The sequence below is a fragment of the Schistocerca piceifrons genome, chromosome 1 (genome assembly GCF_021461385.2).
Source record: "Schistocerca piceifrons isolate TAMUIC-IGC-003096 chromosome 1, iqSchPice1.1, whole genome shotgun sequence".
Classification (NCBI taxonomy): domain Eukaryota; kingdom Metazoa; phylum Arthropoda; class Insecta; order Orthoptera; family Acrididae; genus Schistocerca; species Schistocerca piceifrons.
Window position 1 is genome coordinate 1,024,468,346 of NC_060138.1, and position 24,519 is coordinate 1,024,492,864.

The 24,519-nt window shown below is 38.6% G+C and overlaps 1 protein-coding gene across 1 annotated transcript in view; it reads right to left on the reverse strand.

The window, feature by feature from the left end:
* Positions 1-308: 308 nt before the first annotated feature.
* Positions 309-24,519, reverse strand: part of LOC124795972 (WD repeat-containing protein 46) — a 64,857-nt gene continuing 40,646 nt past the window's right edge. Inside the window, exons 8-13 of the mRNA XM_047260057.1 lie at positions 17,644-17,800; positions 11,191-11,338; positions 7,520-7,614; positions 2,208-2,303; positions 2,001-2,108; positions 309-491 (exon numbers count right to left, since the gene is read on the reverse strand). Coding sequence (XP_047116013.1) covers positions 369-491; positions 2,001-2,108; positions 2,208-2,303; positions 7,520-7,614; positions 11,191-11,338; positions 17,644-17,800 — 727 coding nt within the window. The 3' untranslated portion in view covers positions 309-368. The remainder of the gene's footprint in view (positions 492-2,000; positions 2,109-2,207; positions 2,304-7,519; positions 7,615-11,190; positions 11,339-17,643; positions 17,801-24,519) is intronic.

Here is a 24,519-nt window from a genome sequence, read left to right on the forward strand (position 1 = left end):
AAAGGAGATATTTTAGGATCAGAAGACAGTTCTGTTCTGTCCTTTACTGTCCTAAATCACCATATCTCCCTTGTTTCAAAATCCTCAAATCATTTTCACTCTTTCACATAAAGATGGAACCTTTATCTCTAACAGGTAACTTTCTTTTTATTATCTTTGCTTCTTGCTTTGTAAATATATTTGTTTTTATATTGGCAACTATTCCATACTCTAACTTTGGAATGATATTTGCTAATGTCTGCTTTCTTAGTATAGAAGTTTAAAGGGCAGCAGATTCCATGTTAACAAGCAGAAATTATAAGCAATTATGCATATTTATAAACATATATTTATTTTGAATGTACAATATCACAGTTATTACAATGAAGTCATTGTTTTGTCTTTGGTTTGAACCGGTCTAGGACACTACTTTTCACTTTGATCTTCCCAGAATCTTGCTCCTGTGGTACAACTCCATCATTTGTAACAGACTTTATGGTTGAAATAAACTCCTGTAAAGAAAATTGAAAGGTTAATCATAACAATACTGTTTATTAAATTGTTGCTTTCATGGTATATATGAATTTAATTTGTTTAGTTTTAACACATGCAAGTTTGGTTTTATAACACACAGGTTTATTGAGAGAAATTTTATAAAGGAGTTTTTGCTAGAAAACAATTTGTCTCTCACAATGAAGATGTGATATATCCTCCACAATATTACTGACTGACTGACTGAATGAATGAATGAAAGTTATAATGTAGGGAAGTAGTCTTAAGTAGATCCCTCCCATAAATGGTGTTGTGAAACTGCACAAAACATAGACTTCCCTACTAATTAACCAACTGCTACCATATATTAATCTTCAGTAAAATATTCAGATTATACAGGGTGTTACAAAAACGTATGGCCAAACTTTCAGGAAACATTCCTCACACACAAATAAAGAAAAGATGTTATGTGGACATGTGTCCGGAAACGCTTAATTTCCATGTTAGAGCTCACTTTAGTTTCGCCAGTATGTACTGTACTTCCTCGATTCACCGCCAGTTGGCCTAATTGAAGGAAGGTAATGTTGACTTCGGTGCTTGTGTTGACATGCGACTCATTGTTCTACAGTACTAGCATCAAGCATATCAGTACGTAGCATCAAAAGGTTAGTGTCCATCACGAATGTGGTTTTGCTGTAAGTGCAATGTTTACAAATTCGGAGTTGGCAGAGGCCCATTTGATGTATGGATTAGCATGGAGCAATAACCGTGGCGCGGTACGTTTGTATCGAGACAGATTTCCAGAACGAAGGTTTCCCGACAGGAAGACGTTCGAAGCAACTGATCGGCGTCTTAGGAAGCACGGAACATTCCAGCCTATGACTCGCGACCGGGGAAGACCTAGAACGACGGTGACACCTGCAATGGAGGAGGCAATTCTTCGCAACCCCCGTACCAAATGTAGAGAGTCTTTGTGCTCATATTGTGGACGGCTGTGATATAACACGCCATTCTCCAGGGCTGCATCAGCGCATCAGGGATTCCATGCGACAGAGGGTGGATGCATGTATCCTCACTAACGGAGGACATTTTGAACATTTCCTGTAGCAAAGTGTTTGAAGTCACGCTGGTACATTCTGTTGCTGTGTGTTTCCATTCCATGATTAATGCGATTTGAAGAGAAGTAATAAAATGAGCTCTAACATGGAAAGTAAGCGTTTTTGGACACATGTCCACATAACATATTTTCTTTCTTTGTGTGTGAGGAATGTTTCTTGAAAGTTTGGCCACACCTTTTTGTGACACCCTGTAGAAGATAATTTTGTATTCTAATGTGATTTCACACTGTCAGTGTAATCTTCGTTTCAATATTAAAGAATGATGATGTCGGAGGACAAAATCAGTGACTGACAAATTGACTACCTTTCCAATATTTCACATACTAGAAAACACTGTGCATAAGTTAATAACGTGACTGAAAATAAATTACAAAGCTATCTTCACAACACTAACATAAAAAGATATAATACCTTTTTGGCTTGTTCCTGGAGGATTTTCTTTGTCTGCATTGCTTTAACAGTACCTTTCCTTCTACCACCTTTGCGATGCTGATAATCTATCTTAGGTGGCTTTATATACTGCAAAACAGAGCATAACATTAAGCAGACATGTCTATAACAAGAATAATATACCAGTAGATTCAATCAGGAGACTGTCACTAAGCTTGAAACACTTACCAGTAGTTTCTTCTTTGCTTCCAGCTTGTCTTTCAGAGTTGGCACGTCAACTTCTGCAATCACTGATGGGTCTAGCGTTATCAACTCAGGCTGAATCTGTAAAAGACGTAACACTAAAAATTACCAGCCTTAAGTCTCAACAAATGTATCTCATATCAATTTTCAATAAGAAGACAGGCAAGAATACAGGGACATATAATAGTATTGCGTTTCAGACTAGAATCCTGTAATATGCTTAAAACAGGAAAATAAGATGAAGGGGGAAGTTTTGTATATAATTGACAAATAGGTTACTTAATATAATGAAAATAATAAAATACACACTTTAAAATACAAATTTATTAGTGTTTCACTTGTTCCAGTAGCTAATGAAATAATTTTATCAAATTTTACAATGACAAATCACTACTCATCCCACAGAGGCCTCACAGAGCTATAGATAGGCACAACGAAAAAGGATACTTGAAATATTTAAGCTTTCAGAGGACGTCCTTCCTCAGAAATAGAACATTCACAAACTCACACGACAACACACACACACACACACACACACACACACACACACACACACGCGCACACGTGGCTATTGTCTCCGGGCAAAGGAGGGATAGCAGGGTAGGGGTGCTAGCAGATGCTAGTGCTACCCATGGGAGAGTGCACAGTCATGGCGATATGATACGGCTGCTAGGTGCAGATTAGGAGGCTTCCTTGGGGTAGAAGATGAGTGAGAAAGGGGGAGAGGGAAGAGATAGCTGTGAAGTAGTGAAGAGGAAAGGACCTGTACGTGCATTGGCAGCAGAGAAGGCTTACTTGTACTCTAGTGCAAACAGGGAAGGTGATAGGCAGGTAGAGGACAGGAGCTAGCAAAGGTTGAAGAGTGCTATGCGGACAAAGGATATGTTACAGGCAGAGTTCCCATCTGTGCAGTTCAGGAAAGCTTGTGTTGGTGGGAAGAATCCAGATGGCACAGGCTGTATAACACTCATCAAAGTGAAGCACACCATGCTGGGCAACATGTTCATATTCAGAAACCGGGAGGTCCAGCAACCTCTTGGCTGTAGTGAAAGTAGCCATGTGATATATTAGGTTGGTGCATAATTTCATAGTGTTTTTCCATTGAAAGTAGCCTTGTAATCTATTAGGTTGGTTCATAGTGTTTTTCCATAAGATTCATAAACACAAATTGTACACAGAACAGAGATTTTAGTCATCAATAACATATTCTCCTTCTCTATTCACAAAAGATCTGCCAATGTTGGGGTAACTTTTCAGTTCCACAACTGTAGAAATCACATTTTTGAGGCGAAGAACTTGTCAAGCTATGTTCAGAGCACATTTCCATCTGGAAAGGAAGTTCCTTGTAGGCTGTTTGATAGCAGAAAAGGTGAAAATCTGAGAGCAGAAGATCAGGTGAATAAGGTGGGTGCAGAATGACCACCGAACTCCCGTATAGTGTCTTTGTCAGTCTAGCAGAATGTGGGCGGGCATTATCATGGATTAGCATCACTTCATGCAGTCTTCCTGATCATTGTTCTTGGATTGCACCTTCAAGAAAACTCATTTATTGACAATAAATGTCAGCAATGATGGTTACACCTTGGGGAAGCAATCTGTAGTACATCACACTGCTGCTGCTCCATCTAGTGCATAACATTATGTTTTGCAGATATGGCCAGGTCTTTCTACCGGGAGTTGCTGCTTTGTCTGAGCTCAATCAGTCCTTTATTTACCTTATGTTAGCATAAAGACACCATTTCTCATCACACAATACATAGGAATGGTTGGTGTTCATGAGCCAATTGAAGATAAGCAAGCAGAGACGTACACATGGCCATACACAGATTTTTTTGATTTTTGCTTAGAGATGTGTTACCAATACACCCGATTTTTGAAGGTTCCCCATTGCACGCAAATGTTACATGATGGTGGAATGATCACAATTCATTACATTTGCCTGTTCTCAACAAGAATGATGTGAATCATTGTGGATTACTGTGTTTAAACAACCTTCATTAGACCCTGAATGTTTTCCTGAACTTGAAGAGTCACTAATGAAAAAATGTTCATCCTTAAAACAAGAACACCATTTTCTTGCAATGCTCTGTCCAATGGCATTATCCCCATACATGACACAGATATTTCTGACTTTTCTCCACTACTATCACCCTCTATTCAACTCAAATAGAAGAATATGTTGGAAATGTTCCGATTTCTTCACTTGGGACACCATTTTCTAGTGCCCATACCTCCATTCACTATCTCCAAATGACAAAATGACAATATATAAGTTCAAACAGCAACAGTGAACTACAAATAAAAAATGACAATTGATAAATAAACCCACAGCAAGCACAATACCAACAAGGAAAATAAAAACACTACGAACTTATGCAGCAAACTAATACAGTATAAACTTTAGCTGCACCTACTGTGCCACATTCTTTGTGGGCATGACTAGCAATCAGCTGTTTGCCTGGATAAATGGCCACAGCCAACTATGGCCAAGAGACAGCTGGACCACCAAGTTGTTGAACGTGCCACCCAACATGATGTGTTTCAAAAGAATGACCACTTCACAGCCAGTGCCATCTAGATTCTTCCCACCAACACCAATTTTTCTGAATTGTGCAAATGGGAACTCTCCTGTAGTGCCCTTGGCCTCAACCTTCACAACACTCTGCCCTCCACCTGATTATTCTCTTCCCTGATCCCAATACAGTGCTTTCTATTCTGGCAATGCACCTACAATTCCTTTTCTCTATTTCTGTCCCCTCCCCCTCCCGCCCAGCACAACCTCCTGATGCTGCACCCAGCAGCCCTACCCATCCACATCATGTCCCTGCACACTCCCACAGGCAGCACTAGCACCCTCTCCCACCCCTATCCTGCTAAGACTCCCCCTCCCCACTGCATGCCTCTTCCTGAATCCCCCATCCCACTAGATTGCTGCTCACATCAAAGTCGCACTCGGCCCTTAGTGCCCAAGTAGCCATGTCAGTTATTGTTATTGTTCTTACTGCGTAAAGATATGAGAGTTCTACATCTGAGAATGTACTTTGTTCAAAAGCATAAATATTTCTAATATTCTTTTTTGTTATTGTGCCATCCTTTTCATACTGTTGTTACAGCTTTAGTTAATGTTTGTAAGCTGTAATTCTGCTCTGAATATGCAATGAGCAAGTACTTTTTGTGTTTTTAAGTTATGTGTAGCTCCCAGGCAATAGAATAAGAACCTATGGAAGTAAACAATAATGTAGTCCTCCTATGGACTTGTGGCTGTCAACACAAAATTAGAATCTGATTCACCAATATTGTAATAATTTACTGATTGCTACAGCAAGATCAGAGCTATGACTTAGCTTGTATCAAATGCTTCATTACACAAAAAGAGAAAACAGATTGTTGCTTTGGGTTGTTTATTTTATTTTGATTATAGCTGACTTTTACTTGTAACCATTCAGTTATGAGTGACGAATGCAAAAGATTACTTACATCTCCAAATATTACACATCACTGTATACACAATGATATTGCACTGTAAGAAACAGAAAATGAACTAACTGTAAGCCTTCTCACAAACTTTGGTAAAATCTTTGTTTAGCACTGTTTCAGTACGCCCAAATTCATGAGGAGGAAAATCTCACAAACAATAAAGCTTATATAGGGCTTACCGTATTTACTCGAATCTAAGCCGCACGTTTTTTCCGGTTTTTGTAATCCAAAAAACCGCCTGCGGCTTAGAATCGAGTGCAAAGTAAGCGGAAGTTCTGAAAAATGTTGGTAGGTGCCGCCACAACTAACTTCTGCCGTCGAATATATGTAGCACTACACAGGCATGCTTTGCAGGCACAAAGATAAATACTGGCGCCAAAACCTCTGCGTCAGTAAAAAAAAAAAAAAGGAAGGTAGAAGACAAGCTTTTTTTTTCCTCCGCCCCGAGTTTCGACCACTGCATTTTCATACATTATCCATCGAAGTAAATACAAATTCCGTATTGTTCAGCTTTGAATGTTGCAGCGTTTCAATGTACTACGAAAATCCGACTGGCGAGACAGAGTTGGCCATATTGACAAACATCCCTACGTTCTGAATTTTTTCTACCTGTGAGAAGAGATGGTTGCTAATAGGAACTTTTATGAATTGTGAATCACATGCAGTATTCTCTTCACCATAAGAATAATACATTTTGCCATATATTCTTTCATGTTTGCTGCTATCTCATTTAAATTCTGTCTGCCTAATAAACTACAAAACTAGAGCGAGACAAAAGCAAACGCAGAAGAATATACATATCATGTTATGTTTGTATTCGTATTATTCTTATGCGTAATAGTGGTACAGTCAGAAATGAAGCACGGCAATTGACTAGATTTTTAAATGTAAGATAACTCTAATTCCTGTGCAGAATGTAATGTACTAAAGAGGCATCTGCAAAGATTTTCAAACGGAGAAAAATTTTCGCTAAACTCTCGTTCAGAACATGTTCTATCATACACAGTCTATTATTTGGTTCTTGTTTATCATTATCAAAGAAAGCAGCAGTGTAAGTAACAACAAATGGTAGTCTCTTGCCATTGATTCTTTTTTGTTGTTGTTGTTGTTGTTGTTGTAAGCGGCGGTAGCACACACAAAAGGAAGCCATGCTGCGAGCGGCGACAGGCAGTAAACACTCATTATCAGAATGCGACAAAACAATGCGTGACACAGTACAGTCATGCATCTTCAGCCTAGAGTTACGTAAACACCTATAACAAAGAGAACGGCACTTATCAGATCAAAGAAAAATAAGCAATCAATTCAAACCAGACGAAGCACGTGAAAGAGGAAGGGTACCCGTATAAATACGGACGGAGCGCCTGACACATAGTTATGGCTACCTGGTAAAACTTAACATCTAAGCTTATGACTCGAACCAAACTACTGTAGCTGTATCGTCATTCATTCGACCTAAATTGTGTCTCATATTAAAATGGACCAGCTTTGTTTCGATTTGGAGGTGCGGCCTAAAACTTTTCCCTCCCCTTGAATTTCGAGTCTCAACTTTCAGGTGCGGCTTAGATTCGAGTAAACACGATACTGATGACTTTAAGATGCATAATTGGAGAAGCTGACTGACACTGGGACCATTCACAAATGTCTTCCTCAGTATAGTTCCACTTGAGGAATAAAATGATGACTGACATACAAGAGCTTTCAGAGCCTACTTAGAAAGGTATAATGTGGATATCTGTACAGGCAGTGGCACTTCCAGCTCAGCAATAGCGGTATTCTTGAGAAGATCATGAAAAATGTTGAATGGATATTATCAATACCTTCTCTAACAATGCCTTCACTTCTGCTTCTCGCCTCTGAGATTTGCTCTGGAATGGATTGCTCTCAAGTGCATCAAAATTTGGTTCTCCACTTCCTGAAACAAGAAAAAAAGCACACTTTATCACATGACACTGTGTAAATGACGGTTTCCCATTCTTCCCTGAGAATAGAATAGGAAGAATTTATCTGAAACATAAGTAACCCTTAATAAATATCTCCTAACAGAGAGTTAATACAGAGACAGCATAAAAGTTAAGTTAGACTCGCGAAGCTGTGTCTCGTTTTCCAATTTTCCCTTCATAAATATTCTCTAATGGCAGCTACCTGAAAATGAATTAACTGCCCACATCACCTCTTCTGTAGGAAAATTTTAAAGAATCCGTATGTAATTCGTATGATACATTTAGTTTTATACTCAGTAACTCCTGCAGCCTCTGATATGCACTTTTCTACTGCACTGATTTTTGAGGTGGTAACTCAGATGATACACATTGCACAGACGAAAACATAATAGTGACTTTCAGTTTTTAAACTGTATTTATTTTTCAAGCAGCAGAGTACTGAGAGTCACGAAACATTTCCAAAACTACAGCCTATTGTAGCCTCGGTGACTATGTGTTAACTGTGTCACCAGATCGTTTTGGCTAAGAAACAGCGTTGAAGTTAGCATAAACTCTTCACCTTTGGTTTGATGACACATTCATCAAGTCTTCAGCATTAAAGACAATCCTTGGTCACTTCTACTTAAAATATATGACACTCACAACGAGAAAAATAGTTTGTAATATATAAATTCAAACAATTATTTTAATGTAGATTAGATACACAATAATGAGAATCTAAATGTCACTTCAAAGCAGATAATATTAACTTAAAAATCAAAGCATGTCACTTGACAGAACAGGTCTGTATGTTCATCTTGAAATCACACAGCCACTGTCACTGCTATGAAGATTTGGATGGAAAACATCAGTGGGAGAGGAACGGAGTTTCAGCACAGCTGACATGGCAACAACTGGCCCGATTGAAGGACTCACACTGTCATCTGTCTGAAGTGATTCAGCGAAACAATAAATGGAAAATGTGCAGTTAATCATCTTGTTCGTAAAGCATCTAATTTATTCAGAGTTTATTGTTGTAAGCTACAGTTGGGTTTTGCTTTCGAGTGTAAAGACAAAAAAGTTTTGTGGGTATCTAACATACTAATAAGCTACCTTCAGCTGCCTATGCAAGGAACTCATTCTCTTAAATTCACTACGCAACACTGGAATATTTGACCTTGTATCTTATTGATAGTCATACTGTACATTCATCTTATCAGAAACTGAAGCCTTTTAAAGCTGAACAGTAATTTAGTTGAAATGAATGGAATTCATGGCGAGAATGATGACTAGCCATTTTCTTTTCCTGTTAATATTTCTCCTTCTATGACGTTCTTAAAAGGTTATTTATATATTTTTTTTTTTTTTGAAAAAATATCAGAAACATTAAGTGCATGCAGGAATTCTGTACGAATGTCTATGCTTTTGTATAGGTTCGCCATCGTATCACTGATTCATTTGTTGAACTGTCATTTTTTGTAGCTGAAATTGCTTGCTCATACAACCATTCTTTGTTTGCATATATTGCCTCTACAAACAGATACACCTTCTCAGTAAGTTGTGCCTCTATCTTTACTATGTCACATAACTCATCAGTTAAGACGATTCTGCCGGAGTGAGAATCAATATGATATGTGCTGTTTCTAAGTCTTAATTATGAAGACAAACTGCAATCTTAAATTTATTTCCTTGAAAAGTACACTGATGTGAAAGCAACAATGCTCTAGTGATCACCATGATGCGATGATGACCACTTCTAACACTTTGTGACAAAGCAAGCTGGGATATTTTTGCTTCCCCTCGTTTTACCATCTGCCTCCTTAAAATTCATTTTTTCACTTTTAACTAATTACCATTAACATACGTGAGTATAATCTGCATTTTCATAAAAGAGAAAGGTTGGCCCTCAGGTCAAAGAATATAACACCAGATCGAATTTTGTGCTTAGGTGTATGTATGTACTTTTGACTAGTCCTAGTTAGTATCTTTTGTTATAGGGTGAAATTAGTAATTGTTTCGTAACTTAAATTCTATTGTTGACTTATAAACAAATATAAATTCTGCACTAATTATAAACATTTGGAAGACAAAACACTGGTATTCTTTAAGTACTTATTTGGCTCTATTCGAAAACATGTTAGCAAAGCCAGCCCTTAATTCCAAAGTAATTACCAGTTCTGTCGAAAGTATTGTTTGCATAACTAAATCTGTTAATTTCATGATCTAAACAAATAATACAGCTTAACCGTTGTAGTAGAAGAAATTGCAGGGCCTATTATTGTGATGATATATAAGGGCCCGATTTTTGGTCCCGAGACAGTCAGTCCATGGCCGAGTTTCAGACGAGGAACCCGTATTGGTTAGATCAACAACAATGCATCCACTTAACTGTGAAATAAGTGTAATAGGCCATGTGCTAAAACAATGGCAGAGTCTGTTCAATATGTACCGTGTTATGCGGCAAGAACTATTGGGTTAGGTTTTTACTGCTTGTAGTGGTTCAACAGTAAACTATTGTAGTAGCGTGTTGGTGTTTGCCTCAAACTATTAATGAGGCTTATCGAAAGTTAAACAGTAGTGCACTGGCCATATAACTGTGTATTATTTGGGGGTTGTGAACAGTGAAAGTAAAGAACTGTGAAACACAAATGTGCACCTGTCGGCTACATCATTTAAAGTAGCCAGTGTTGAACTTCTACCCCCTGTTTTTTCAGCCAGTGTAGCAATGCAGTATGTTGACACCAAGGTCAATCAACAAAGAAATAAAGCAGGTGAACGTCACAACTTGTACCTCCACAACCACAACAGCTATTATAGCACAACTACTACAGCACACAATGGTGGCACCAAACGTAACACCCGATTCAAAAAGAAGGTTGTTTTGGAGGTATCATCAACTTCATCCACAAACACTAAGTTTTATATGTATTTTAGGAGTAAAGGAGACTACTCACTGAACAGTAAAGGCGTTCAGTCACTGACAGAGACTTTCATTCTTTTTTATGTGCCTGTTGATGACTTCATGCCTTTCCTATTCACCAAGCGGTCTACTCTATATCCAAATTATTTACATTCTACCAGAACTTTGCTTACAATATTTATGAATTATAAAAAGGTGCTGATTTTTCCAGATGTGAGTGTGTCCCTTTGTGGTTAGATGTGATCACTATAAATCTTAAACTGACTCCGCCTCCACCTTTTGGCATGAAACTCACAAATAATATACAGAACATAATCTGTGCAAAGATGGTTGTTTAGCATAATAAAAGGCTGAAATTTCTGACTTAAGTGTGATAGTACTAGAGCGGACTTACTTTTATATGTAAAACTTGAGAGTTTGAAATATGCACTTAGGATTAACAAATGAAATGAGATTTGAACCATCTAAACACTTTATTTGAATGTGTGTGACAATGTTGATGTGAATTAAATTGACAAGTCATGGATAAAAAAGGGTGTACACCCACAATATGGACGGAAAATAGCACTTAAAATATTGCAAAAAATGTTATTGACAACATATAGGTATTCAACTTGTCAGCTACAAAACTGAAGACTTTTGTACTTACCTGGTACAAGAAGGCTGCTGAAGCCACCTGCTGTTGCTACACCGAGAACATCCTCATATGGACAAAACTGTAAGTTTCCTATAGTTTTACCAACTTGATGACGGATGTACGGTTTTTCAGCTGTCGATCTGATGCAGTCCCTGTATACCTGTATCAATGATTCAAATGTAGCTAAATGCTTTACATGTTCTAACTAAATTATAAGGGGACATCAAAAACACCATCAAAAAAGTTCATCACTTAAAGCTACCCATTCGTCCTCTACTGCAGTCCTTTCCTGTGTTCTAGTCAACTGTTGCCAAATGCGCTTTCTGAAACTCTCAACAAACTCTGGTTTGTTCAACTTATCCAGGTCTCATTTCCTTAATTGCCTACCTTTTTCTAATTTCTTAAGTTTTAATCTACAGTTCATAACCAACAAATTGTGATCAGAGTCCACATTAGCCCCTGGAAATATCTTACAATTTAAATCTGGTTCGTAAATGTCTGTCTAACCATTATATAATCAATCTGAAATCTTCTAGAGTCTCTTGTTCTCTTCCACATATAAAACCTTCTTTTATGATTCTTACACCAACTGTCAGGATGATTTAATTAAGCTCTGTGCAAAATTCTACAGGGCCGCTTCCTTTTTCATTCCTTTCCTCCAGTCCTTATTCATCTGTTAGTTTTTCTTCTCTTCCTTTTCCTATTATCAAATTCCAGTCCCCCATAATAATAAAATTTTCATCTCCTTTAAACATCCGAGTAATTTCTTTCACCTCATTATACATTTCTTTAATCTCTTCATTATTTGTGATGCTAGTTGGCATAAAAGCTCATACTGCAGCAGTACTTGTGGGCATCGTGTCTATCTTGGCTAGCTTACCTGTATTCCTATCTTCTTCTTCATTGTCCAACCCACTCCTGCATTACCCTTATTTGACTTTGTATTTATGGTAAAAATACTCAGATCATAAATTATTTCCAACCTATTTGAATGTTTAACCTTGAGCATCCTTTATTGTCTACATCAATACTCTGCAAGCAACCTGACAGTGTACGGTGGAGAGTACTTCTGGCACCATTAACTGATCCATCTTCCCTCATCTGCTCGTGAGTGGAGCATGGGAAGACTGAATGTCAGTACATTTCTGTATTAGTTCTAATTTCTCAAATTTTCTTGCTGCAGTCATTTTGCAAGCTGTGGGAGGAAGTAATATGCTCTTCACATCTTCACAGAAAGTATTCTCTTGGAATTTCAACAGGAGACCTCTCCGTGATGCACAACGCCTCTCTTGTAGTGTCTGCCAATGGAGTTTGTTGAGCAAGTCTGTAACACTATTGCAATGACCGAACGACTCAAAGATGAAATGTGTCACTCTGCAATGACTCTTCTTTCTTATTCCTTACTGTCAGTCCTATCTGGTAAAGGTCTCAGACTGATGAACAATCAGTTAAACAAGCTCCTTGTAAGCCAGTCCTTTGTGGATGAGTTACATTTCCTTAAGATACTTCCTACTAATCTGTCTGGCATCTGCTTTTCCTACTATTTGTTTTATGTGGTCATGGCACTCAAGGTTGCTCTGGATAGTTTTTCCTAGATATTTTAGAGTAGATACTGTTTCCAGCTATTTGTAATCAATGGTGTAGTTGTAAAGTCGTAGATTTCTTTTCCTATGGATGTGCAATATGTTACATTTATTGACATTCAAGGTCAACTGCCAGAGCCTGCATCATTCATCAATCCTCTGTAGATCATTCTGCAACTCCATACTGCCTTCTGGTATTGCTACTTTCTTACAAACAACAGTGTCATCTGCAAATTGTCTTAAAGAGTTTCTGATGCTTTCTACTAGATCATTTACAGATACAGTAAACAGTAATAGTCCTATGACCCTTCTTTGGGCTACTCCAGAAATTACCTTTACCTCTGTCGATTCTGCTCTGTTAAGAGCGATGTGTTGAGTTCTATCTACTAGGAAGTCTTGAATTCTGTTGCACATTTGATTCAATACTTGGTAAACTCATAATTTTTTCACTAAATAGCAGTGCAGGACAGTGTCAAATGCCTTTCTGAAGTCAAGGACATGGCATCAACTTGAGTCCTGTTGTCTTCAGCACTATGGATTTCATGGAGAAACAGAGCGAGCTCAGTTTCACAGGAAGAAATGAAGGAAGATTGGGTTTAAATGCCCCATCAATATCAAGGTCATTACAGACAGAGCACAAACTCAGATGGTGTTAAGGATGGGGAAGAAAATTGGCTGTGCCCTTTCAAAGGAAACATCCAGGCATTAGCCTAAAGCTATTTAGGGAAACCATGGAAAACCTAAATCTTGATGGCCGAATGCAAGTTTGAAAGAGTTTCACAGGACCTCTGTTGTGGCAGAATTCATGTCGATTTTTATACACCAGATTTTTAGTCTCCAAAAAAGTCATAATTTTTTAGCATAAAACAGTAGCCATAATTCTACAACAGACTGACGTCAATGGTGTAGGCCTATAATTATGAGCATCTGTCCAATGGCAATTTTTCCAGTCACTAGGTACCCTTTGCTGCTCCAGTAAACTAAAATAAACTGCTGCTAAAAGGAAGCAAGTTCTTTGGCATAATCTTTGTCGAATGTTACATGTATCTCATTTGGCTCTGATGACTTTCCACTGCTACGCAACTGTAGTTCTTTCTGTATCCTGCGACTGGTTCTCTCAATATCTGCCATTTCAACATTCATATGATGATTGAAAGGAGGGCAGTACTATCATCTGCTACAGTGAAACAATTTCAGATGACTGGTTTTTGGTGTAGCAGCCTTCTCTCTGTCAGCTTTCATTTCAGTGCCAGTATGGTCAATGAGTGACTGAATGGACATTTCGAACTGCCTACTGAATTTACGTAAAACTCACACTTCTTACAGTTCTTAGTCAGATTAGTTGACAAAATTTTACTTTTGCTGCAAATGAAACCTTGATTCGTTTAAACTGAATGGGTAAGTCATTTGAGATCATTGGTATATGGGGTGTGAGACAGACCTCTCCAACCGCTGGATCTGTGATATAGCAGCTTGAATAGCACTATTTCGCATAGTTTTGGACAATTCACATTCCATAGTAGTATTCTAATCATAACTGATAGTCATAAATATAACTTTCCCAATATATAGGCTTCCTGTTCAAACAAACTGCGAGGATGAAAACGGAACTGCACATTTTCACAGCACAGCATAGCATTTTCTTTCTGGAAGTCAGTTTTAACAGACAACCTGTACACTGTTGTTAAAAAATATATAGCCTATGTCGATGTGAATGTTTATTAGACAATATTATGAAAAGGATGAGACTGCTACTCACCATACAGCAGAGACGTCGAGTCGCAGACATCTTTTAGTTATGCCTGCTTGTGACTGAGCATCTCTCCTTGTGGTGAGTAGCAATCTATCATTTTCATAATATTATCATTATTCCACAGTATTAGTAGTCTTTTATTGTGCCTGTCTGCAAGTCAGCATTTCTACTATATGGTGAGTAATAATCTATCCTTTTCATAATATTGTAATTATTCCATTTTGGATTTTCCATTGTTTGAATGTTTATTGTGTAAAAAGTTAAAGTAAGTCTGACCAACACTTTTTCAAGATTTTTGGAAACAACGTTTCTCCATTTATATATTAGCACAAATATATATTTTCTGTTTCCTAAGGTAACTGTTAAAACACAGGTACTACTATTTGTTGGTGTGTGTGGTGTGCACAGTAGCATGGAGTTGTCCACCAGGAAAACACAGTTCAACACTGAGGAATGTAGCATGAATTGAATTTTAGAAAAAGAACAAAATTAATCTCATCTAAGGAAGTTTAAAAGTTAAATCCTGATTTGGGGTCAGATGATGAAAGTTATCATTATTATATCACCACCAAACAAAAGGCTGATCGTTCCCTGATCCCTCTCTAGAGGATCTGTTAAAAGCTTGACAGAAGAGGAAGCCATTTTGGATGTTCATGCCTATCCTAGGTGCTATCTATTAAGTACAATACTTCTTTATATTTTAGTAATAGTTGCATTCTGGTAAACATATTTCACTGCAGTTCAATATATGAAGTTATTGGTGAACTCAAAAACCACTCTAAAACTAAAGTTACAGGACAGCAATGAGCAACTGAGATATCTTGGTTGTACACTGTATTAATAAAAGATAAAGTAGTAATCAATCCACAGATTGGTTTGATCATCATTGAGTTTAATTAGGCACAGTGATATTGGTGATAGATTACTAGTGCTTTCCTCTAACAGCTGAGGCTTTTTATACAGTAAACAGACCTCCTGAATGACTCAGCCACATTTAGTGAAAGAAGACAAACTTTCAAACAAAAGTTGCTTAGATTGAAGGGGGACATTTTGTTTTAGGTGGAAGGGCAGAGAAGACATGATAGTCAACCTCATTATTTTAAATGGAATGGCAGGTTATATTATTCACCTTTTAATGTGAATATAATAGAGAGAAACATTCCACATGGGAAACAATATATTAAAAAAGCTGTGACTTACCAAATGAGAAAGTGCTGGTAGATAGACACAATAAAAAACACACAAACACACACACAAATTTCAAGCTTTCGCAACCCACGGTTGCTTCATCAGGAAAGAGGGAAGGAGAGGGAAAGACAAAAGGATGTGGGTTTTAAGGGAGAGGTTAAGGAGTCATTCCAATCCCGGGAGTGGAAAGACTTACCCTAGGGGGAAAAAGGGACAGGCATACACTCGCACACACACACACACACACACACACACACACACACACACACTTATCCATCCGCAAATATACAGAGACCTTTTAATATGTTTGAAGACAAGTACAGTGCATTAGGTTGTACAGTAGTTATCTTATATCAGATTATGGTGGTGACCTTTTACAAGGGCATTCGCGAACACACACAATGAGTTAGGATGAAATGTACAGCAAGCAATTTAATGACACAAGATAACATGGTTAAATGTGTGTTCAAAATGGTGACTATTAACAGTTATACATGTTGCGAAACATTGTACGTGAGCAATACTGCATATTGACAATCAGCCGAGCTGACAGCAAAACAAGCTCATGTAATACATTCTTTCATGTCTTCACTACAGGTTAGTATTTCATTGGAAACTTGTTGATTCAATATACCCCACATGTAAAAATCCAGAGGTGTTAGGTCTCACAAACATGCAGGTCATTTTGTGTTGCCAGACCGATCAATCCAATGATCTTCAGACCTGTTGTTCAAAACCTCTGAATCCTCTGTGCATAATGTGCAGGACATCCATTGTGTTGGTACCACATGACTTGTGGTATGCCAAGTGGGTGTCTTTCAGTAACAGTGACAGTACCTCTGTTAAGAAGTCCCATCAATAAAACAGGGACCAATAATTTGAATATTTAGAAGATTGCACCACACATTGACTGACCAATGTCTTTGTTTGTTCACTTCTATCAGTAACTGTGGGTATTCAAATGACTGGTAGAGCATATTGTGAAGATAAATGTGCCAATGGTTTGTAAACGAGGCTCTATCCATAAATAACATCTTGGTCAAGAACATGTAATCTGTTTACAGCTTCTGTAGTCCCCATTTGGAAAATTTGATCCTTTATCGAAAGTCATCACCTTGGTGCTCGTGACAAAGTGATACGTAGCATGGATGAAATCTGCTGGAATGTAGTATTTGCAGAATACTTTGTTGACTGATTCCACCCTTGCATTCAAGCTGTACCGTACTAACATGTAGACTGTGTGCTACAGCTGCTAAGACATCAACTGCAAGTCACTTGATGATTGCTGATTTCAGACATTTAGGTTTTTTTAATTACTGACATTTTCTGTTACCTGGATTGTTTCTATTATGTTTGCAAAGGTAGATCACAGAGGTGTCACATGACAAGGATATCTCTCAGCAGAAAATTGCACTGCTGCATTCATATTTTGGTAATATCTGCCTTAAATAAAATCTGTACCAACTTTCTCAGCTTTGGCAAAGAACACTGCAAAGATATGATAATTTTATGAAGACTTCTTCCACTTGCTATGACAGCAAACCACAGCCTAATGGCCCTTGTGCAACAGATAAACAAACGAGCTCTACAATGAGTGGAAGGTTGTTTACATTCGATGTAATCTGTACAATCATCATACTCCATGATTAATGGACACCCCATGCTTAACCAATTCTCACAGAACCTAATGGATCGAACATGTCTTCAAACATATTATTAGAAGGTAAATAATATAACATACCAGTACATTAAAAGTAAAGAAGTTGACTATCATATCTCCTCTACCCTTCTATGTATTAAAAAATATGACCACCACACTATGCCCCCACAACCTAAGCAGCTTTGATTTGAAAGATTTTCTTCTATCACTAAAAGGGGTGGAGGTATTCAGGTGGCCTGTCTTAAATGCCTTAACCTGTAGTGAAAAAAATAATTACTAACCTCAACTACACTGCCCATGCCGACAGCAAGCAGTCCACGCTGGCTAAATGAAAGCTGTGTTGCTGGAGAACGGAGGTTATAGTGCTGTAATGGTCCTTCAAGCATGCGTATATCCCACAGTTTTAAGCTCCGATCCACAGAACTGGTTGCCATGTACCTACAAAAACATCAAGAAATGTGCACATTACAAAATAAACAATGGCAGACTTTACACATTCTCTGCATGATTTTACAGATTCTTAGAGCAATGTGCTTAATTCTTTTTGTACAATAGAACAGGATAGATAAAAATCTGCTCACCAAGCAGCTGCAGGAGGAAACGCACATAAAAGTTACTGAAATGGACAATCTTTTGGAGCCAGCGGGGCAAGAAAGAGTGACGGAGGAATGGAACTGGTTAGTCTCCCATGAACTGAGTTTCTGAGTGATCTCTCTGTAGCTCTCCATTTCCTAAACATTTTCCAAAAGGATGGAGCTCCACCCCACTGGCACCATCATGTCTGGGGGTTTCTTTCTTGGTGACAGATAAGTCACATGAAAAATCAAGACTTGGCTTTGCACTTCTGAAGAAGCCCTTGTAGTGCTTCGAGAATATCTGTGTAAATCCTAGAACCACTCGGCCTTCTTCCGTCTCGAACACATGATATTTTAGATGTGAGAGTGGGATGCTAGAATCCTACCTACTGCGTGTCACATGTTTATGTGTGCAGGTGTGAAATCAGTCGCTAACAGAAGGTAGACGTGGCGGACAAACAGCACCGACAAGTACTTGTTGGGCGATCCATGCAAGTTCTAGTGAAAGTATACTGAAGAACCGTGGAGCTTCTAGATTATTCTGTGCTAATCATATCAGTGACCATTGTTATAAATAACAAGAACAATTGAAATTCTGAAGTCTGGGGAAAAAAAAACCTCTTATCTTGGGCTTGCTAGAGGTAAGACGTATTTTACGATTTGTTGTAAGAGTTGTTAAGCCAACTTTTTGCTAAATGTACTTAAATCTGTTTCTAATGTGAGACGATACAAGCAACTTACAAGAGGTCTAATGTTTATGTGCGAAGTGTGAAATTTGTTCTTTATGAAGCTCAAATATACCTATAGTTACTGAAAAGTATTCTTCGAGTACCTAATTATTTCACAAGTAGAGAGAGAGTCTTTAAGGTTCCTGTGACTAGTATCATTCTTCAGAGAAGTAGTTTATAGAGATTCCAGAAGCCGGCTACCCAGAGAAGAAGATCGGCTGAGAACAGCAAGTAAGTCGACTCATATAAGAGAAGTGGGAAGTTTGCACACACACTTCACACACTCTTAGTCACCAAATCGTTAGACCCTGTGACTTTTTCATGTGGGGCTATGTTAAGCAGACTGTTTACGTGCCACCTCTACAACAACTGTGGCTGACCGTAGAACTGTGTCACTGCTGCACTGAACTCCATAACATAACACATGCTTCTTCATTTGTGGGAAGAGTTTGGTTACCACTTACATATTTGCCACGTAACAAAGGGGGGACACACATTGAACATTTATAACCTGCATTAAAAAACCTCACACCTTTCACTGGTAAGTAGACTGTTCATGTACAACTTATACTTCATAAAATACAAATCAATTAATTAATTGGTTCCATCTTTCTGAATAACTCTGTATGTTGCAGTGCACCAGTTTGAATGCACACTGTCCATACTTCCATGCTTAAACAAACTCAAGTAAGCCCTGTTCATGTGAATGATTTTTGTAATCACTTTATGTTAAAACTGCATACTAACATGTATTTCTTTTTTTGTGTGTTACATGTATTTGAGGAGTTTCTGGAAAGCCTCAGCGATACTGATAGCCGTACCGTAGGTGCAACCACAATGTTAACGCGGACGGCCGAAAGCAAGGGGAAACTACAACCGTAAATTACCCGAGGACATGCATCTCTACTGTATGGTTAAATGATGATGGCACCCTCTTGGGTAAAATATTCCAGAGGTAAAATAGTCCCCCCCATTCAGATCTCCGGACGGGGACTACTCAGGAGAATGTCGTTATCAGGAGAAACAAAACTGGCATTCTATGGATCAGAGCGTGGAATGTCAGATCCCTTAATCAGGCAGGTAGGTTAGAAAATTTAGAGAGGGAAATGAATATGTTGAAGTTAGATATAGTGGGAATTAGTGAAGTTCAGTGGCAAGAGGAAAAAGACTTCTAGTCAGGTGAATATAGGGTTATGAATACAAAATCAAATAGGGGTATTGCAGGGGTAGGCTTAATAATGAATAAAAAAAATAGGAGTGCTGGTAAGCTACTATGAACAGCATAGCGAACGCATTATTATAGCCAACATAGACACGAAGCCCATGCCTACCACAGTAGTACAAGTTTATAAGCTAACTAGCTCCGCATATGATGAAGAGAGTGAAGAAATGTATGATGAGATAAAAGAAATTATTCAGATACTGAAGGGAGACAAAAATTTAATAGTCATGAGAGACTGGAATTCGATAGTAGGAAAAGGAAGAGAAGGAAAAGTAGTACGTGAATATGGAATGGGGGTCAAGGTATGAAAGAGGAAGCCATCTGGTAGAATTTTGCACAGAGCATAAATTAATCATAGCTAACACTTGGTTCAGGAATCATGAAAGAATGTTGTACACATAGAAGAACCCTGGAGATACTAAAAGGTATCAGATTGATTATATAATGGTAAGACAGAGATTTAGGAACCAGGTTTTAAAATGTAAGACATTTCCAGGGGCAGATGTGGACTCTGACCACAATCTATTGGTTATGAACTGTAGATTAAAACTGAAGAAACTGCAAAAAGGTGGGAAATCAAGGAGATGGGACCTTCATAAACTGACTAAACCAGAGGTTGTAGAGAGTTTGAGGGAGAGTATAATGGAACAATTGACAGGAATGGGGGAAAGAAATACAGTAGATGATCAAATAGGTAAAAAGACGAGAGCTAGTAGAAATCCTTGGGTAGCAGAAGAAATATTGAATTTAATTGATGAAAGGAGAAAATATAAAAATGCAGTAAATGAAGCAGGAAAAAAGGAATACAAACGTCTCAAAAATGAGATCGACAGGAAGTGCAAAATGGCTAAGCAGGTATGGCTATAGGACAAATGTAAGGATCTAGAGGCTTATCTCACTAGGGGTAAGATAGATACTGCCTACAGGAAAATTAGAGACCTTCGGAGAAAAGAGAACCACTTGTATGAATATCAAGAGCTCAGATGGAAACCCAGTTCTAAGCAAAGGAGGGAAAGCAGAAATGTGGAAGGTGTATATAAAGGGTCTATACAATTGCGATGTACTTGAGGACAATATTATGGAAATGGAAGAGGATGTAGATGAAGATGAAATGGGAGATACAATACTGCGCGAAGAGTTTGATAGAGCACTGAAAGACCTGAGTCAAAACAAGGCCTCGGGAGTAGACAACATTCCATTAGAACTACTGATGGCCTTGGGAGAGCCAGTCATGACAAAACTCTACCATCAGGTGAGCAAGATATATGAGACCAGCGAAATACCCTCAGAATTCAAGAAGAATATAATAATTCCAATTCCAAAGAAGGCAGGTGTTGACAGACGTGAAAATTACCGAACTATAGTTTAATAAGTCACAGCTGCAAAATACTAATGCGAATTCTTTACAGACGAATGGAAAAACTGGTAGAAGCTGACCTCGGGGAAGATCAGTTTGGATTCCATAGAAATGTTGGAACACGTGAAGCAATACTGATCTTACGCCTTATCTTAGAAGAAAGATTAAGGAAAGGCAAACCTACGTTTCTAGCATTTGTAGACTTAGAGAAAGCTTTTGACAATGTTGACTGGAATACTCTCTTTCGAATTTTAAAGGTGGTAGGGATAAAATACAGGGAGTGAAAGGCTATTTACAATTTGTACAGAAACCAGATGGCCGTTATAAGAGTCGAGGGGCATGAAAGGGAAGCAGTGGTGGGGAAGGGAGTGAGACAGGGCTGTAGCCTCTCCCCGATGTTATTCAATCTGTATATTGAGCAAGCAGTAAAGGAAACAAAACAAAAATTCAGAGTAGGTATTAAAATCCATGGAGAAGAAATAAAAACTTCGAGGTTCGCCGATGACATTGTAGTTCTGTCAGAGACAACAAAGGACTTGGAAGAGCAGTTGAGCAGAATGGACAGTGTCTTGAAAGGAGGATATAAGATGAGCATCAACAAAAGCAAAACGAGGATAATGGAATGTAGTCGAATTAAGTCAGGTGATCCTGAGGGGATTAGATTAGGAAATGAGACATTTAAAGTAGTAAAGGAGTTTTGCTACTTGGGGAGCAAAACAAGTGATGATGGTTGGAATAGAGAGGATATAAAATGTAGACTGGCAATGGCAAGTAAAGTGTTTCTGAAGAAGAGGAATTTGTTAACATCAAGTATAGATTTAAGTGTCAGAAAGTCGTTTCTGAAAGTATTTGTATGGAGTGTAGCCATGTATGGAAGTGAAACATGGACGATAAATAGTTTGGACAAGAAGAGAATAGAAGCTTTCGAAATGTGGTGCTACAGAAGAATGCTGAAGATTAGATGGGTAGATCACATAACTAATGAGGAGGTATTGAATAGAATAGGGGAGAAGAGGAGTTTGTGGCACAACTTGACAAGAAGAAGGGACCGGTTGGTAGGGCATGTTCCGAGGCATCAAGGGATCACAAATTTAGCATTGGAGGGCAGCGTGGAGGGTAAAAATCGTAGAGGGAGACCAAGAGATGAATACACTAAGCAGATTCAGAAGGATGTAGGTTGCAGTAAGTACTGGGAGATGAAGAAGCTTGCACAGGATAGAGTAGCATGGTAAGCTGCATCAAACCAGTCTCAGGACTGAAGACCAAAACAACAACTTACACAGCTGAGATATTTTAAGAACTGATGGATTCATTACTGCAGACTATTGTATAAATTTTCAAAAAAACTTATGACACTGGACTGAATTAACTGAATTTTATTAGAACTAATAGTTTCAGCCATAGGCCATCATCTGGTGTGAAAATCACTTACAGCATTTCATTTGTCATGAATACTGAAACAAAAAGCTTTCAGGTTTTTAATCCACATGAAACATACAATAAAAAACTCATTCTTAGTATTTACAACTGCAGCAATCGTCCTTTTCATATGACATAACAACAACAAATACATATTGTATAAACACTGTACTGTACATTTAATTTCTTTCACTTATACAATTTTATGCAATGTATCAAAGAGGATTACGATTGTTGATCATATATGCCCATTACATATGTTTTTGATCATATTTTGGGTGTTTTAATTTTTCCTCGATTCTGTATTTTCCTCAAGTTTGCATAGCATGAAAACGTAAAACAGGCATCTCATTGTAAGGTGTTAAACTGCTGTTTCATCATGTTACAGTGACTAAATATTTAAAGATAAATGGTGTTTGAACACTGATGGTTAATCGTTATGCTGCAGCACAGTTAAACAATATCACTGGCAGCCAGAATTCTGCTAACTCAATGGTGCTTGTTTCACGTTACATTATACAGCAATGCAATATAAGCCACAATTTGAACCTCTCCTCTAGGTCAGAAAAGTGCTCCTAGAAAGTTTAATTGACTCAACCTGGAGTAAAATTACCAATTAAATTTATCCCCAAGCAAGGATAAAAACTTTGAGTGAGGCTTTGTCCCACTCTAATACAGCCAGTCAAGATCGTATGCAGAGGAGTATATTACAAAAGATGACAGCTTCTTACGTCGTAATCCAGCATTTAAAAGGGTAAGGTACCTCAGTGTAACACAAATAACAAGGGTTCCTTGGGATAGTTACTTCTACATCTGTCGATGACTCCCCATCCAATACAAAATCTTGCAACCTCCCTTGCAAGATACCCTCCATCTAGTTGCAACTTTTGTTTGACACCACACATGATGTTATTCTGAAAGGGATAGTTGTTACTCGCCATATAGCGGAGGTGCTGAGTCGCAGATAAGCACAATAAGAAGACTGTCACAAAATAAGCTTTTAGCCAACAAGGCCTTTGTCAAACACAAACACAAACACACAAACAGACACACACACACACACACACACACACACACACTCGCAACTCACACACACTTCAGCACAGTCTCTGGCAGCTGAAGCCATACTACGAGCAGCAGCAGCGCATCATGGGGAGAGGCAACTGGGTGTGGGTACGAAGGAGGCTGAGGTGTGAAGGGGAAGGAGTACCAGGGTAGGTGTGAGGTACGCTGAAGTGCTGCTGGGGAGCATGCAGGGATGCGGTGGACAGAGGGTAGGGTAGCTAGGTCCAGTCAGAAGGTTAGCTGGAGGGTGTGGGAGGGAGGGGCGGGGCGGGGGGGGGGGGGGGGGGGTAGCGGAAAAGGAGAGAAGTAAAAAAACTGGGTGTGTTGGTGGAATGGAGGGCTGTGTAGGGCTCAAATGGGAACAGGGAAGGGGCTAGATGAGTGAGGACAATGACTGATGAAGGTTGAGATCAGAATGTTTGTGGGAACATAGGACATACTGCAGGGAGAGTTCCCACCTGCACCACTCAGAAAAGCTAGTGCTGGTCTGAAGGATCCATATGGCACAGGTTGTGAAGCAATCACTGAAATGAAGAACATCATGTTGGGCGGCATGCTAAGCAATAGGGTGGGTACAGCTATTTCTTGGCCACGGTTTGTTGGTGGCCAGTCATGTGGACAGACAGCTTGTTGGTTACCATACCCATGCAGAATGCAGCACAGTGGTTGCAGCTTAGCTTGTAGATCACTTAACTGGTTTCACAGGCAGCCCTGCCTTTGATGGGACAGGTGATTTTTGTGACTGGACTGGAGTAGATGGTGGTGGGAAGCATATGCAGTAGGTGTTGCAT